Source organism: Ranitomeya imitator, chromosome 5 (assembly GCF_032444005.1).
Source record: "Ranitomeya imitator isolate aRanImi1 chromosome 5, aRanImi1.pri, whole genome shotgun sequence".
Lineage (NCBI taxonomy): Eukaryota > Metazoa > Chordata > Amphibia > Anura > Dendrobatidae > Ranitomeya > Ranitomeya imitator.
In genome coordinates, this window is record NC_091286.1 from 451,325,791 (window position 1) to 451,345,017 (window position 19,227).

Here is a 19,227-nt window from a genome sequence, read left to right on the forward strand (position 1 = left end):
ATATTTACAATGTGTTACTCTGTCTGGTGGGAGAATTTCGAGGTGTTCTGCTTTGATGTTTTTGCTTTTAGTATTTTCAGGTTAATGTGTTGCAACTGTTGTTCGTAGACGGCTGTTCACATATTCACAAGAAGATATACGTTACCATCAACTCCCAAAAGAGGTGACATGTTCTGTCTGTGTTGAGGAGAATCTGTTATGGCAGTCTGCTTATCACAAGGTATCATGTCATACTGGAACAATGGAAACTAGGGTGCAGGGGAAGCAGTGGTTTTGCCCACAGCAATCAGTCAGAAAGCTAGATCATTTTCTGACCTTCACTAGCAAAATGTGAGTTGAAATAAGGATACTTGCCATAAGGAACATCACTTATTTGGTTCACCAATTTTGTGCCTTGCCTTCACATCGTCTTTTCCACATCTGAGACTACATAATTTCCAACAGGTAGAAAATAATCATGTTTTATGTTTACTTAGCTTACAATCCAACTCTGATGTAGCATGGGTCGCCAGCACCTGGGGCAAGCAAAGCATTGCTCTTCCTAACCGGATAATATTATGAGGGTTCCCCCGCAAAACAAGTAATGGCACTTGCGTACCACTTTTAGAAAGTATGAATGCCCCCCTTAAAAAGTATGATACCGCCTGAGTGTCATAACTAAAAGTAATAATGTCACCTTTGTGCCATCGCCTAACAAAAAATAATATTTATAATCACCTAATCTGAGCAACCGAGTCTACCCCTCCCCCTGCAGATATAGCGGAGCGGAAAAAGTGGTATGATGTATTTCCGTCATTCTTCTTCCTGCTTCAGGATGCTCCCATATTGAGTTCTAGTGCACCCAGCCAAAAGTCGGTGGCATTTGCACTGCCCCTAATCTTCAGTGCCACTTGAGCTCAGGATTTGGACAAGGTATTTTGATGCCCGTGGCAGATGAAGCTGATGTCACTCCACGATGAACCCTTAGCACCCAAGTAAAGGAATGGGCCACAGGATAAAGTAACAGAAGCTCTAACACATTCTTCTTCCCCCTACGATGGGTCAGGTAACAAGCTCATACAACTACTTTCACTAGAATTGTTACTTTTTTCACCAAAAAATACCAGCATAAGTAAAAAAAAAAGTGGGGTACTTTATGGGGGTCAACAGGGAGTGCATTTTCACAGTTAGATATGATTGTTTGCGGACCATTGACATAATACGAGGGACAAATAGTGATATTCATCCCTGACATCCAATATTTTAAATCTTAAACCCAAGGACGGTCATGGAAACTAATATAGCTTAACTATAAAGATAGCTGTTTGGTTTCAATTAAGGTGTTTAGCATTTGGCAGATATCTTAATGGAAAGGAAACACCCCCCTTCAAGGGATATGTATGATGGTTTTTATGTCTATCTTGCAACAAACACAGTTTTCAAAACTGATAGTGGTTCTTGGGCCATATTCCTTTATAGATAGTGGTGACTTATTCATGTACTGATGGTGGTACTGGTGTAGTGTTCCTGAATTGATGGTAGTTATGGTGACGTTTATATGTAGTGATAGTTTTGGTGCTGTGTTCATGTACCACTGATGGCTCTGGTGATGTATTTATGTAGTGATTATGGTTCTGGTGCTGTATTAATCGCCAGAACCGTCATCAATACAGGAATACAAAACCAAAATCATCATCAGTTCATAAATAGAGCACTAGAGCAATCAATAGTACATAAATAAGGTGCAAGAACCATCATGAGTAAATAAATAGGTCACTAGAACCACTATCAGTATATGAATGCATAGCCAAAATCACAATTAGTGCAAGAATATGGCACCGGAACCACCATCAGTAGATAAATGCATTAAAATGAATACATCATCAATACCACCTACATGAATGCATTACCAGAACCACTGTTAGTACATTAATGTGTCATCAGAACCTCATGAGAAAATGAATGCATCACCAGAACCAGTACATGAATACATCATGAGAACTACCATCAGTAAATGAAACACCAGTACCATCATTAGTGCATGTATACATCACCAGACCACCATCATTACATGACTACATCACAAGAACCATCATCAGTAATCAATTGTAATGTCAAGTTAGGCCCATATACATTTGTATTTCATTAACCTACAACTCTCAATATTTCCTTAAAGGGAACCTGTCATGTAAAATAACGCTATTAACCTGCAGATATTGGATTAATCTGGAGGTTAATAGCATTCTGACACCCCTATGACACCCCTATGACTGAACGCTGAAATAACGCTGCCCCTGATGAAGTCACAGCACACGTCGGGCTAACAGGAGCCGGTCTCTGCCTCTGCACCCTAATTACTGCACAATGGGTTTGGTTCTGTGAGCATATCTTGAGATCTTAGCTACTTATGCTAATTAGATGGTTATTTGCTTGATAGGTTATTGTTATATTGTGCACGCTGAGCTCTGAATCTATCTTTCTGGGACTATATACATTTGATGTTGTTGGTCTATTTTCTTTGAATACAGATCATTAGGTGGCTTTAGTGACTCTTAAACATTGACGCTCATGTTTGGATAACCAGCTAATATACAACACATATACATCTTTTTGTATTCAGTGCCAATCAGTTTCACTTGATGAATGTGATATAGGTTTTTATCCTATTTTGAACCACAATATTGCCTATAATCAGTATCTTTATGAACCCTTTTATAGCGACACAGACCCCCATTGTTTGATGTTATACTTATTATATGTGTTATTTATAGGTGCTAGTTGTCAATCTGCAGCTCCTGCACACAATAAGCATATATTATCCAATATTCATTTTAAATGTTTTTAAATTTCATATGTGGTGTTAAATGTACTAATAAAATATCCATTTTTATGGTGATCCCTGCTTTCATGTATGTCTCTTGGTCTCTGGATGCTATTTGTCAGTATAGGCTAGAGAGAGACTCCAGAATGGAAAATGAAGCTACAGGGCATGCTCAGTGTAAAAATACCGGAATCTGTAGCCGGATTCACTCATTTCACCTCATGTTTCATCCGTTTATCGCTGGAACCGTCGCTGTGCGTTTTTTCGCACAGTAAAATTGTTCCTCTGTACGATTTCTCTGTCCGCCGGAAAAATCATTTTTGATGGATCCTGCTAAAAAACGGATGAAACGTGTGGCCATCAGGTGCAATCCGGCGCTAATACAACTCAATGAGAAAATAATGGATTCGGCAGAAAAAAAAAACTGATCCGGATTCAAAATTCGCCGGATTGTGCCTGACGGCAAAAACCTGATGTGTGAAAGTAGCCTTATAAGACATACTGCAGGTTGATCCCTTTCTACATAAGCATGATGGTGCCCTCCTTTTGTGTTTTTAAAGGGGCAATAAAGTTAATTTCCTTCCGGCATAGGGGCTCTCAGTGCGGTGTCTGCACGGTGTCAGAACGTTATTAAGCTGCAGATTAACCCCTTATCTGCATTTTATATGATATGTTCTAACAATGGTACGGAGATGCTGGGAGTTGTTGTTATTAGTCATTATCAGACTGTGGACCATTCAGGAATCACAGTACTAATTTACTCAGTATCAAACATAAACATTTACATCCAGGTACCTTATAGGTGACATCTTCTCTGAGTCGTGTCTTTCTTCCTGTCTCCGTCTTGTCCAGATACGTGATTACTTTTCACATCTACAGCTCATCTCAGATTTCCATCTTCTCCGGTCTTCTGCAGCACAACCCCAAACAGTGCCCTTAAAAATAAGAGTGTTATTAAAATGCCCTCTGCATAAAAATATCTGTCCATACTATGACCTAAGTAAGCCTCTTATGGTATATGATCTCCACGCTGTGCTTTTTTATGACATGTAAACCACCACACTCTGCCATTATCAGCTATAACTGCCACACTGTCTGCCTCTGAACTGCGGCCTATACCATTCCCTCTCCACTGTTTTCCCTTAGACTCTCTATATTTCCACAATGTCTCCCTGCTATGCTAGCCTCTCTCCATACTGTGCAGCATTTCATGTGGCCCCCTATCCATATCCGTTCTGTGCCCCCTCTTCACACTATGCCCTCATTCTGCCCATCACATTGTCTTCTCCAAACTGTACTCTCTCCTCACACTGTCCTACTAAATGATATGATGGCCACCACAGCCATCCAATATACACCATGATGTCCACCACAGCACCCCATACAGTATCACAGTAGCTCATATAGTAAAATGGCCACAATACCAATTTTTTTCTGATATTCAATAACTTATTTTTTTTCAGTATAGTTTCCCCCACAGCAACCAGTATAATTTATCCACAGTCTCCCATATATCGCAGCTCCGTCTCCTCTTCTGTCTAGTACAGCAGTGTGCGCTGGGCGGCACAATGACATCACTGCATCCATCCGACGTCCCCTGAGTGCGCCATCTCCAACACGGCGCAGGCCGGAAGTTCCTGCATTCTGATGGAGATCCCAGAGGAGCAGGCGGTTGATGGCAGCTCCTCTGCTCCTGTTCCAAGTGGTGCTGACAGCAACTGTATTCTCATCTGATAGTTAGTGAAAGTGATTGACCCCTCCCCTGTGTGCCTTCACCCCGGCCGTTACTGTGCTGAATGCCTGCAGCAGGAGGAAGGTGGCCACAGGCATTCAGCAGTGTCAGTTTTTGTCTTTTTTTGTCCCAAAAAGTGCACCCCTCTATGGGAGGTAAGAGGTAGCACCCTAGGTGAGTGCCTACCCTGCCTACACCTCATACCAGCCCTGGATGCGCTAGTTATTTTTTCTTTTGCATTGTTATACTTTTAAGAATTTCATGCCCAGATCAATCTCGACCTTCCTTGTACAATGGGCACTGTCATATCTTAATTGACAGCACTCAAGTAAGTGGTGCCTGAACTGTGCAGCTACACTTACTTAGTGTTATTGCAGTCAGTCATTGCTGGCTCGTGTGTGTAGTACAGTACCAAGCAGCAGCTGCAGACAGGAGCCAGTGACGAGAGCCGGCAACAATACTATCTGAGCGCAGCTGCGTGTCCGTGTGGAGGTTCAGATCTACTCGTTGTCATAGGTTTATTGACAGTTCTGAACTGAAATAGCGTCTCTGCACTTCACACAGTATCATTGCCGACTGTCATCATTAGCTTTTCACTTGGAATTTATTTCTAGGTTGTTGTATTTTATATGGTAAAATTAATGGTGTAATTCAAAACTACAACTTGTCCTGCAAAAATCAAGCTCTCATATTTCTATGTAGACCGAAAAATAACAAAGTTACGGATCTTGAAACAAAAGAATGAAAAAGTGCCGAAATGAGAAAAGTCTGAAAACTTTTAGAGGTCCGTGTTGCCCAGCGACAGGCCCAAAACATCACTGCTCTAGAGGAACGGACCAACATACCACCAGCAGTGTGTGCCCACCATGTGAAGACTTACAGAAATCGTTTGACCTCTGTCATTGCCAACAAAGGATATATAACAAAATATTGAGATGAACTTTTGTTAATGACCAAATACTTATTTTCCACCATGATTTGCAAAATAAATCTTGCCAAATCAGACAAGGTGATTTTCTGGATTTGTTTTCCCATTTTGACTCTCATAGTTGTGGTCTACCTGTGATGTCAATTACAGGCCAATTGGTGGCTGACTAAATACTTTTTTTCCCCGCTGTATGTTTTCTAGTAAAATTCCCAGCATGCTTATTACAGGATCATCCACTTCCCACAATCCCCATGTATGATAGAAGAGTCCACAAATGATGAATTACGGTAGTCAGATGGCATCATGTTGCTGGACGCCCCGGTGATAATCTTTGGGGAGCCGCGCAGCAAGTGTTCAATATTTTAGTACCACCCGGGTTGAAAGAAAGGTTAATACAGATCTTACTTGAATATATGGTTTCCTGTATCACATTTGTCTAGCTTTTTCCTAGCGATAGCATTTTACTTTATTGTACACAGTGGGTTAGAAATTGCATATACTAATAATATTGCAGTAACGCAATAACTGAGTGTTACCAGTGCGATCTTCCTAATGGTAATGTTCTGTACATGTGAGATGTGCTGGCATTGGCAATGGGAGAGCATGTGCTCAGTGCTCGGACCTGAACTGCTCAGTAGGGTGTGATTCTGTGTGACTGCACATCCATAAAATGTGCAGGTATAGATGACTGCACACATCTTGTGTTCCCACATGGCTTATATAAACATTTTTAATTTTTCTTTCATATTGTCTTGGCTTACATTAGTGCATGGGAATTAGAATCTGTCACTTTAATTTTTTTTGAGGGGGTTGCTCTCAAAATATATCATTAATAGGGTATATTTTGTTTCTGGTGCGTGCGTGGCGCTGTCACACTTTGTTAGTTGTCATGGTTACATTATAGATATTGCTAGAAAATTGAAGTGGAGCAGTTTAGCAGTGAACTGAAGCTTTTCTTCACAATGTTCTTTTATGACATACTATATAATTAAACAAGAACTTTGAATGTCACGAGTGACGGGTTGCATTCAGAATGTTTCTTTCCAAAATAAAAAAACGTAGATATTAGCAGTTATTATTGCTCGATGCACATGTAAATCATCAGATTAAATGGGATTATTAAATGACACAAGTGACCTACTGTATAATATGCAATGACAAATTTAGAAAAACACCAAAAAAGGACACATTCAAGAAAAAACACCAAAAAACAGGCAAAGATGCTTACCTGTCTAAATAGGCCTCAATACAAATGCACAAGCAGGGTGCGGCGGACCCAAACAAAATAGCAAGTGCACAGGTGCAATACCTAATGAAACAGCCAGCCTTCAATAAGGGTTTGGCCGTGTGGTACACCAATGCACTAAGATCTTAGTGCATTGGTGTACCACACGGCCAAACCCTTATTGAAGGCTGGCTGTTTCATTAGGTATTGCACCTGTGCACTTGCTATTTTGTTTGGGTCCGCCGCACCCTGCTTGTGCATTTGTAATGACAAATTTAGCCCAGATTGCTGTGCATTACTGATTGTGGGTGGGGTCTACCAGCTACCCCCATATTGATCGGCCTTATACAAAGCTATTATGCAGTGTGCCTTCTCTGCGCCAAAAACACAGCATTTTACATTTTCAGAAAAGTGGAGCTGCGGTGCGAGTTTCAAATCCGCAACATGTCAATTTCTTCTACTTGTCCACTGAGTTTTACGTGCAGATTTTTCCCATAGACTTGCGTTAGATGCAAAAAAATTTGCAGGGAAAAAAAATATACAGAGCAGAAACGCATTAAAAACGCATGTAATCCTCACATGACTATATCAATAAAGTTTTGTCAAAGCCAAATACCAGGAAGTATCAAAAACAAAGAAACTTTATTAAGAAATGACATACCAACCAAAGACAAAAAAAAACACAATAAAAACAAATGTAAAAAACGCGTTGAGTATTTGGTGTTTTTTTTTATCTCGGTATTAGTAAGCCAAAACCAGGAGTGGAACATTCAGAGGAAAAGTGTAATAGAAAAATAGAAACACGTCACCACTTCTGGATTTTTCACTCACTGCTGGTTTTGGTTTAGAAATACTGAGGTAAAATACTGACCAAATACTGAACATGTGCACGTGGCCTAACCGATCCTGAAAAACGCACTCTGACGTTCCGTAATTTTATTACTTCAGGGAAAGGAATTTGACTGCCTGTTTCTTCCTACTTTATGGTTTTGCAGCTTCATGCAAGGCCTTTATTTATCTATATAATTGACCATAAGATCTTATTAATTCATACATTAATTATGAAAGTGTGTAAACCTGCAAACTGCACTTGGTAAAAGTATAGTGAAAAGCCTTACTTCCCATTCACCTCCTGTATTCATCCACGTGACTCCCATCATAGTGCAATACCATTTCCCTCAGTGATAATCCCCTGGCGATGCCGAGATAAAGCGGCCGAGGATTTGCCTTGATCCAAACTATTTATACAGCAGTGTGCACCTGCTCTGTGTGTCTGGTGTCTCCATCGCACAGTCAGGTACAGGTCACACAGAAATGATGTAGATTAAATCATGTAATATAAATCCAGTGATAAATAATCACTAATCTATGCAAATCACCTTTGGCTTAAAGGGGTGTTCCTGTCTGTCCATAGGATATGTCATATATGCCTGATATTTGTAGATTCCGACTCTGGTACTTTCACCTCTCGGGGGTCCAGTGACCCAGTATCTGGATTCTGGCTGCAACACTATCCATACACTGCAATGGAAAGGTGGCTACACTTGTGAGTGTCCCACTACATTGTAATCTATTAAAGCTGTGGGAAAAGTTGAACTTTTAGGAAAAGATTGTGAGCCCAGTGATCATGATGTTTGTAAGGCACTATGGAATATATATATATATATATATATAGCGAGTAAAATAAATAGTGTACATTTTTTAATCATAATCGAATGTTTAAAAGTGTTTTTTTATTTTCTTTTAATCCTTAAAGGATGGCTTTTCGGGTCATTGCTAGAACAGTGATGTCAGTTAATGTGGTTAGAATTGAAAGTCTATTAAATTATGCTGTATTTTTTTTGTCCCATTAGAGGCCATTTTTTATTTTAATTATAGTGTAATGTCCTGGCATATGTATTTCCAGACAGATGTTAATACTGGACCCCCCTGGGGCTTCTTCTGGGCCCAGGACTGTCAGTGTATAACTATCAGGCTGAAGAGCGTGGGTTGAGGTGCCTTAGCGGATACTTACCTACAGGTACAGATGCACATTTTGCACAAAGGTGTTGACAAAGGGGGCACATGAAATATATGTTTGCTGTCTGTACCTCATCCTAATACCTGTTTTTTTTCAATGTTACAACTGTTTTGAGTGTAATAGTTTTAAGCTGGAGCCAGGTGAGCTGGAACACTCCTTGTTTATAGATCTCATTTATGGGGTCTATGGTAGTTATGCTTTTGGCTCAGACATTACAGATATTTAAGTTGTATGATTTAGAATTCAGCGTCTCTACATCTTTATCACTTGATACTAGGCACAATATTTACAATCATTGCTCATTATTCAGCCGATTCCTGCAAAGCGTGTTCTTTAATGAGGACGATCACTAGCATCATAAGGGAAGCACGACAGCCATTAAGCTGTGAAGGTATTAACCTGCTTCACCAGTGAGTTGTCTCCTAAGAATATATCCTCCTGAAGTCTTAAGAGAGATAAGTGGCTGGCTTGGGAATAAGACTGTGTGCCGTGCAGGCTATGGATCACAGCTCCTTCCTCCTCTGCCCATGTCATACTGGTGTTCAAGATGTGGCCAACAGATGCCAAAAAATGTAAAGCTTTTCACCTTGGTTCGAATAACAGAAGGAGAGATGGCATCATATCATTATTTCCTTGGAAGGTGCCTTAATCTTGAATATGCCGCAAGGAAATGTACGTACACATGCTGTCTCATACTCTTTATTGTCGCTTTAGACACTACTTCATGATTGATGTTTTCTTGAGCATTTACATCTTGATCTATGTTCTATATGGCTGTTTATTGGTATTTCTGCAAAGGCCTGTGACCATTGACTTTATTGTATATTTGATGACACAGAATATATATACTGTACAGTACAAAGGGATTTGTAACCGTATTTCATGCCCTTCATACATTGTATTTTAGATTATCCAGCTAATGTTGACCGGTGTTATTTATAAAACAGTATGTCTTTTTTTAATACTAGCAATTTTTATTGGCTCAGATTAAAGTCCACTGATTTTGGCAGTCTAAACCATCATGTAATGTGTATAGCAGGGGTGTCAAACTGCATTCCTCGCGGGCTGCAAACCATGCATGTTTTCAAGATTTCCTTAGCATTGCACAAGGTGCTGTAATCATGATGTGTGTAGGTGATTAAATTATCACCTGCGCAGTACAAGGAAATCCAGAAAACATGACCTGTTTGCGGCCCTTGAGGAATGCAGTTTGACACCCCTGGTGTATAGGGTCTCAACTTTCCACTGATGATGATGATGTACGGTAGGTCAGAATCTGGAAACTTGAATTATAAATGCATGATCATTTTGTTCTACCTGTAGATCAGACACCAAGATGGGTGTCTACAGTGGATTTTTCACCTTCTCCCCACCGAAAACACATAAACGCTCAACTGAGCTAAATGTCCATGTATATCGGAAGTTGGGAGAGATATCAGTCAGCCAAGCAAGTGTTCTAAGGTGTATGGCATTTATGGATTGATACCCCTGAAAACTGCACTGTTATGTTGTTCTAGTAGAAATCAGTGCTTTCAAACTGACTATAAAAGTCGTTTTGTGAATAAAAACGGCAGTTTACCTACGTCATTGCATGACCATGAATTGCACACAACGTTTGCTGAAAATTCTATGTTGTCACTATTTTTGCAGAATTACCACCATGTCTCTTTATCATTTTATAGCTTTATAGGAGTTACATCTTGGATTTAGTGTTTTCTTTACACTACATATTGTGCTATAATAACTAGTGATGAGAAAGTATACTTGTTACTTGAGATATCCCGAGCATGCTCGGGAAATCTCGAGTAATGAATATACTCGCTCATCACTAATAATAACCCCTGAAAACTATTAATTTACATTTTAGCATACTACTATGAAAATTAAAATCTTGGCTTAAAAGGGTATTACCAACTCGTACATAAATGTATAGTAGTTACAGGTTCCACTAGAGTGATCTGGATCTATCTCAAGAATGGGGCCTCGTTTTTCACCAATGTCAGTGGGAGGGGTGGTCTTATTGGTGGGCCCTGCATCTAATAAACATTTATAGCTTCATTGATTTCTGTTCTACACTGTTGATAAGGCCAAATTTACACATTTGAGTTCCATGGTCTGAGTAAGGACTCAAACATGATGTAGAAGCATTTTGGGTTTGGGTCCCCCCCAACTAGTCTGTGCATTGCCGTTCGAGTACAGGTAGCAAAACATGGATGTGTGAAACCGATCTAACAGTGGCATAGCGGCACTGAATGAATGTTAATCACTTTCATGGGAGTGGTGCTAGGCAGGGAATGATGCTGATCAATGAGTCTGACTACATGAGTACAATAGTAATGATCTGTCAAGAGATATTTTTTTCTATCAAGAAATACATTGCAAAGTAAGCCAAATGTGATATACCCATACACCACAACAGGGAACCTGCTTCAATTATTCATATTTGCTGTAGAATGAGAATACAAAAATCAATATTGCGGTTCCCAGAATGACTTATTCTTGTATTATCCTTTTTGGTCCAGTTCCAGAACCCATCCAATATCCTACCTTACTGTACTTTATTTTAAGCTTCTCGTCAGTAGTAGACAGTGTACGTGTGTCTGCAGTTTCACTATGATTCAGCCTTGGACATGTTGTGATCCAGTTCTTTAATTTAACAAAGTGGTTTAGAAGAGGAAATAGGAACAAGAGAAGCAGTCAGTGGTGTAAGGGAAAATCCACCTAATTTTCTCCCTATTCAGCTAATCCAGCATCATTTTCTTGTTTCCACGTGACACAATCATCATCTGAACATTCACTTACTTTGTGTACTGTTGGGGAATTTGAGGTGGATTTCTCCTCGTCTATACATATCGAGATGTGACCTCCATCAAGCCTTCGAGTTAAATGACTTTATCCTTTATTTTTAGCATAAGTTAATTCCTTATTCCATTTCAGAATTTTTCACTATAACACAAGCATGAAAGAATAAAGTTCTGAAAGTTCAGTGAGCACAGTGTGTAACAAAGAGATCCCAGTGTAAGTAGTGCAGCCTGATGAAGGAGCTTGGTCCTGGCGGCTGTCTACCACACAGCAAAGCCATTCAGCACCGACTCAAGCCTGGTTTTCATAGAGTGCTCAGGGGCAAAGGCTGGTCACAGGCTGTGCGCTGAGGTTAGCAAGCCTCAGTTCTCAGCGTGGAACAAGGAATGGACCTAATTGTCAGCTATGCATGAATAATGACTGCGCTATGTCTCTATGGGGTTATGTCTTTTTCGCGCTGAATAACTACGGAGGGGATGGAAAGTTGAGACACTCAGTACAGATTTTTTAGGAAGAAGGTTGTTTTCAGCTAGAAATCACATGGAAACATCTGAGCTGTTGCTTTCTTTTTCGTATCGCATGTTTTGTCAATGATCTGACTTAATCAGTATTTTTCATTTTCTACAGATGAAATTATGCAGCAAGAGATCAGGCCACTGCTCGCTGTCGATATTATGGAACAACTGCACAGACAGTTTGCTACCTTGCCGGGTAAGTTCTACATTGTTCTGTCAAATGTATGTAAGGCCTAATTCAAATGTCTGAGAATCTGCACGTATGCAAAAAATGGTAGCGTGTCATCAGTATTTTGGATCCTAGGTTCATCGATAAAAGGTCATTGAGGGCTGTAAACGGCCTATGGATCTGAGGTTCCCCACCCTTGGCTTAGGCAGTTTGACTTTAGACAGAAATTCCCCCATTTCGGAGTAATTTTTTGGGTGATCTAGGAGAGTATAATGTAGCCCAGTGTTCTCCAACTCTGGTCCTCAAGAGCCACCAACAGGTCATGTTTTGAGGATTTCTTTAGTATTGCACAGGGGATAATTGCATCACCTGGCCAGGCAAGCATTCAATCACCTGTGCAATACTAAGGAAATCCTGAAAACATGACCTGTTGGTGGCTCTTGAGGACCGGAGTTGGGGAACACTGATGTAGAGTAATAGTCATGAAAAACCTTTAGTATTTCTTTGTTTTCTGTGGGAGTTTACCTCTTTTCATTAATTATTGTTGAAATGTAGGGGGAACCATCTTGAGCCCTAATAATTGTAGCTAAGGGATGTCCAGTGCTCTCTCCCACCTCAAAATATTTCTGCTTAACAAAGAGTCTTTTATGATCTGTATATAATTTCTAGGCCTCTTCCCAGTTTAGTCTTTTTACTTTTGGATGGATCGCTAAGAAATAGGTGTTCTGAATGATTTACTTCTTCCTGAAGCTTGTTTGTTACTATTTTAGATTTAGTTTGAAATTTGCTAATAAATGCCTTTATTGTCTCCCACAATATGTCCATGGAAGTAGAATCTGTATTGATATCAAAATACTCCTGTAGATAATTTAGAACACTCTGCCAAGCCACCCCAGTTGGTCAATTGCCTCTCCCAGATTTATCTGAACTCTAATATTTGAAAGATCAGAAACACTTCATATCAAATATTCTACACCAGCGATTACAGGTACCATAGATTCAGATCCAACAGCTAGGTCTATCCTAGACAACGTATGGTGAGATGAGGAATAACAAGAATATGTCTTAGCTTTAGGGTTTCTTACTGTCACCATACATCGTTATATTCCATCTCACTTAGAATTGATGCCATTGAGGTAGGAGAAACTGATTCATTGTTAAAATCACCAATAATGAGAACAGTGCCAGGGAGCAGGTGGGAAGAAGCAAAAGATCTTTTTAAGTATTTCGCCAAAATGGGGGGGAGGAATATAAAGTGCAACCAGAATTATAGTTATACTAAAGATGGAGCACACAAGACATACATTTCTCCCATCCGCATCTATGGATGATTTCATAAAAGTAAAAGATATGGTGCGGGGTACTAATATACTCACCCCACGGGCGTGAGTTTAGTAAACTGAATGGTAGGAAAATCTCACTCATGGGCAACTAAGGATTTGAATCTTATCTTTTATCAAATGTGTCTCAGAGAGGCATATTATAGCGGGCTAGAATTGTTGGAGTAGTGAGAAGAACACATATCTCTTATTCGCATCCTCCATACCTCTCACATTCCATACAACAACATTTACATTTTGAGACATATCATAATCGAAGACAAATAATGTAGTGAATAGATCTGTATTATCTATAATTACCGTATTTTTCGGACTATTAAATGCTCCGGACCACAAGATGCACCCCAAGTTTAGAGGAGAAAAATAGGAAAAAGATATTTTTTATCTTGCTATCAGGATCAGGCATGTAAGGACTCACAGGTGCATCTCACAGTCCGTATGTAGTGGCGGTGGAGCGGGGTCACAGAAGGGAGGTAGGAGCAGGGTCACATTTGTGTCATTTTACACCAGAAGTGGGAGTGATGCTCCAGGCCCTGGGCTAGGAGGAGGGAGGTCCCGGCGGTGCAAGGCAGGAGCGGAGTCCCTGTTGCACACATTGATCTTGTGACACGCTTCAAGAAAATGGCACCACCTTCAGCAAAAAATCACCTTCAGCAGGTAGGCGCTGGTGGCGGTGTCTGCGCTGCAGCATGCTTGCATGTATAATTTTCATTAAATTGTTTTATTTAATCATATACATTGATTCTGAAAAAAAAATCTTTCTCAAAATGGCGATGGCCGCCCCTGCGCAGTAGCATCTATTGACGATCCGATGGATGCTACTGCGCAGACGCCGCCAGCTCCATCTTGGTGGAGACAATTTTTTTTTTCCTCTAGCAAAATGGTGCCATCAGTATGAATACATAAGCAGAGCACCACATGAAGACCCCCCCAACAGGCCGCCCCGGAGCACGAGAATCTCATTAACTCAAAACTGAAACTAAAGATTAAACAATGGATTTTACTCAATCCAGGTATCATTTAAGCTAATATGATCAGAAAATCATAGGCTCTCAGCCATAACCACTTCTCTCTACATGGGACATATCATGGATCACCGCTCATCATGTCCTAACCGCGCTTTCTTGAACTCCATCCACAGAAGAGCTTCTCTGGAGGATCCTAATATATGGACAAAAGCAGTTCCTACACTGCGAAGTAGGATACAGCATTGTATAGGCGACGTCTAAAACACGCAAGCGTTTTCTTTATATCCATAAAGTGTGCTCTCTATTTTTGAACCTCCACAGAGAAATCTGGAAAAAGGTTATTTTCCTTTCCTCAATAATCAGATTGTGTAAGATAGTGTCACGATCCTTAAAATGCAGCAGTTTAATCAGCACAGAGTGAGGTTGTGCCCCAGGAGTTAATGGGCTCTGGGGAACCCTGTGGGCCCTCTCTGGCAAACAGAGGCGAAAGAGGGTTCTTTCCAAAACACTGTATGAGACAATCTTCAAAAAAGGCCAACGTCATCTCTTTCCTCCTCCTTTTCTGGAACCCCGCCCAGTTGTATATTATTCCTTCTGAGTCTGTTTTCCAGATCATCCATCTTCTTTAAGAGCATATTAACATTCTGTACATTCCAGTTAGCTACTTTCTGGGATGATAGGAATCTGGTCTTCAAGTGTACTCACTCCGCCTTCAACCTCTTTAATTCTCTCATTCACTTTTTAAGTCTCGTTTTATGAGGGACGTGTCCTTTTTGAGACTGCCCATATGTATATTCATGGAGGCCTAGTGGAATTACAGGGGGAAACTGCTGCAAATGCATCACGTGTAGTTGGTTCTACAGGTAAAGACTCACCCTCCACATATCTCAGATGAGTGTCCAGCTGCACACCTTCGCTCTACTCTGAAGAATTTTTAGGAGAAGCAGGATGGTGCTGGAGGAAAAAGTTGCCATCTTAGAATCATCCTCTCGAGCATGTGCTCCCTAGTCTCCTGGCTGTTCCTCTGGTCCCTCACGAGCCACTCTAGCTTGCTCCAGACGTGAAGCAACATCCGTCGCTCTGTCTTTCTCAGACGGCTCCATGTTGGAGAGCTCATCCTCACTCTGCTCTACTGTTGGATCATAATGCAGATTTTCATGCACATAACAGGGTGTGAGGCCACACGATTATAGCAGAGAGCATGCAGGAGACTTTTATAAATAAATTAAGGATTACTGCAGGAATTCCTCTGCACAAGTCTTCTCACATCTCCTTGCAGACCAACCCGTCAATGTGTCAGAGATTTTCATATACAGTGGGGGAAATAAGTATGTGATACATCACTGATTTTGCAAGTGTTCCCCCCTACAAAGAATGGCGAGGTCTGTAATTTTTATTGTAGGTACACCTTAACTGTGATAGACAGAATTTTTTTTAAAAATCCACAAAATCACATTGTATGTTTTTTTTACATAATTATTTAGCATTTTATTGGATTAAATAAATATTTGATACGATAGAACAACAGAACTTAAAGGGAACCTGTCACCCCGTTTTTTCAGATTGAGCTATAAATACTGTTAAATAGGGCCTGCGCTGTGCGTTACTATAGTGTATGTAGTGTACCCTGATTCCCCACCTATGCTGCGAAATACATTACCAAAGTCGCCGTTTTCGCCTGTCAATCAGGCTGGTCAGGTCAGGTGGGCGTGGTGACATCGCTGTTTCTTCCCCAGCTTTCCGTTGGTGGCGTAGTGGTGTGCGCATGTCCAAGTGCCGAATCCACTGCGCGCTGGTGAAGAAAAAGCGCGCGATCTGCGCTATTACCCTTGTCATCGGTGGGGGCGGCCATCTTCCTGAGACCGCGCGTGTGCAGATGGAGTGCTCTGCTGCACGGGGCTTCAGGAAAATGGCCGCGGGATGCCGCGCGTGCACAGATGGAGATCGCGGCGGCCATTTTCCGGAAGTTGAGATGCAAACTCGGCTTTGGGAAAATGGCCACCGCGATCTCCATCTGCGCACGTGCGGCATCTCACGGCCATTTTCCTGAAGCCCCATGCAGCAGAGCACTCCATCTGCACACGCGCGGCCTCAGGAAGATGGCCGCCCCCACCGATGACAAGGGTAATAGCGCAGATCGCATGCTTTTTCTTCACCTGCGCACAGTGGATTTGGCACTTGGACATGCGCACACCACTACGCCACCAACGGAAAGCTGGGGAAGAAACAGCGATGTCACCACGCCCACCTGACCTGACCAGCCTGATTGACAGGCGAAAACGGCGACTTTGGTAATGTATTTCGCAGCATAGGTGGGGAATCAGGGTACACTACATACACTATTGTAACGCACAGCGCAGGCCCTATTTAACAGCATTTTTATCTCAATCTGAAAAAATGGGGTGACAGGTTCCCTTTAACATTTGGTACAGAAACCTTTGTTTATAGTTACAGAGGTCAAGACATTTCCTGTAGTTCTTGACCAAGTTTGCACACACTGCAGCAGGGATTTTGGTCTGTTGCTCTGTACAGATCTTCTCCAGATCTTACAGGTTTCAGGGCTGTCGCTGGGCAACATTGAGTTTCCGCTCCCTCCTAAGATTTTCTATTGGGTTCAGGTCTAGAGACTGGCTAAGCCACTCCAGGACCTTCAAATGCTTATTACGGAGCCACTCCTTAGTTGCCTTAGATGAGTATTTTGGGTCATTGTCATGCTGGAAGACCCAGCCACGACTCTTTTTCAATGCACTTACTGAGGGAAGGATGTTGTTGGCCAAAATCTCAAGATACATAACTCCATCCATCCTCCAATACAGTGCAGTTGTCTTGTCCCCTTTTGTAGAAAAGCACCACCAAATTATGATGTTTCCCCACCATACTTCACGGTTGGGATGGTGATCTTGGGGTTGTACTCATCCTTCTTCCTCCACATATGTTAAGTGGAGTTGATACCGAAAAGTTCTATTTTGGTCTCATCTGACCATATGACCTTCTCCCTTGCCTCCTCTGGATCATCCAGGTGGTCATTGATGAACTTCAAACGTGCATGAACATGTGCTGGTATGAGCAGGAAGACCTTGCTGGCTTTGCAGGATGTTAATCCATGACAGCTTAATGTGTTACTAACAGTAATGTTTAAGAAAGTGGTCACAGCTTTCTTTAGGCCTTTGACCAGGTCATCCCGTGTAGTTCTGGGCTGATTCTTGACCTTTCTCAGAATCATCCTTACCCCACAAGGCGAGATTTTGCATGGAGGGAGATTGACAGTCATCTTGTGTTTCTTCCATTTTCTAATAATTGTGCCAACAGTTGTTGCTTTCTCACCAAGCTGCAGCTTGCCTATTGTCCTGTAGCCCATCCCAGCCTTGTGCAGGTGTACCATTTTGTACCTGGTGTCCTTAGACAGCTCTTTGTTCTTAGCCATGGTGGAGAGGTTGCAGTGTGATTGATTGAATATGTGGACAGGTTTCTTATATACAGGCGATGAGTTCAAACAGGTGCAATTAATACAGGTAATGAGTGCAGGGTAGGAGGGCTTCTTAAAGAAAAACTAACAGGTCTGTGAGAGACAGAATTCTTGTTGGTTGGTAGGCAACCAAACATTAATTTCATGGAATAAAATCCAGATTTAATATTTAAAAATCAAACAATGTGATCTTCTGGGTTTTATTTTTAGATTCGGTCTTTCACAGTTGAAGTGTACCTACAATAAATATTACAGACCTCACTATTCTTTGTAGGTGGGAAAAATTGCAAAATTGGCAGGATATCAAATATTTATTTTCCCCACTGTGTGTGTGTGTGTGTGTGTGTGTGTGTGTGTGTGTGTGTGTGTGTGTGTGTGTGTGTGTGTGTGTATATATATATATATATATATATATATATATATATATATACTAGATGGTGGCCTGATTCTAACGCATCGGGTATTCTAGAATATGCATGGCCACGTAGTATATTGCACAGCCCACATAGTGTATTGCCCAGCCACGTAGTGTATTGCCCAGACACGTAGTATATTGCCCAGACACATAGTATATTGCCCAGACACGTAGTATATTGTCCAGCCACGTAGTATACAGCACAGAGCCACATAGTATATTGCCCAGCCACATAGTATATTGCCCAGCCACGTAGTATATAGCCCAGCCACGTAGTATATTGCCCAGCAACGTAGTATATTGTCCAGCCACGTAGTATATTGCTCAGTGACGTAGTATATTGCCCAGTTACGTAGTATACAGCACAGAGCCACGTAGTATATTGTACAGCGACGTAGTATACAGCACAGAGCCACGTAGTATATTGCACAGCGACGCAGTATATTGCCCAGTGACGTAGTATATTGCCCAGTTACGTAGTATACAGCACAGAGCCACGTAGTATATTGCCCAGTGACGTAGTATACAGCACAGAGCCACGTAGTATATTGCCCAGCCACGTAATATACAGCACAGAGCCATGTAATATATTGCCCAGCTACGTACTATATTGCCCAGCCTTGTAGTATACAGCACAGAGCCACGTAGTATATTGCCCAGTGACATAGTATATTACCCAGCCACGTATGTTACAGGTTAAAAAATAAAAAATAAACATACTCACCTAACGATCCGAGGGCCCTTTGTAGTTCTAACATACTCACCATTCTGGTCGCTGCTCCTCCGCGTCCTGTCTCTGCGCCTCTTGGGATCCAACGGCGCTGTGCCGATGGGCGCACGGCTGCCG

The 19,227-nt window shown here is 41.4% G+C and overlaps 1 protein-coding gene across 1 annotated transcript in view; it reads left to right on the forward strand.

Annotated features, from left to right (window-relative positions):
- Positions 1–19,227, forward strand: part of MCF2L2 (MCF.2 cell line derived transforming sequence-like 2) — a 516,938-nt gene that overhangs the window by 48,206 nt on the left and 449,505 nt on the right. The window contains exon 2 of the mRNA XM_069727236.1: positions 12,135–12,218. Within this exon, the coding sequence (XP_069583337.1) occupies positions 12,135–12,218 (84 nt within the window). The remainder of the gene's footprint in view (positions 1–12,134; positions 12,219–19,227) is intronic.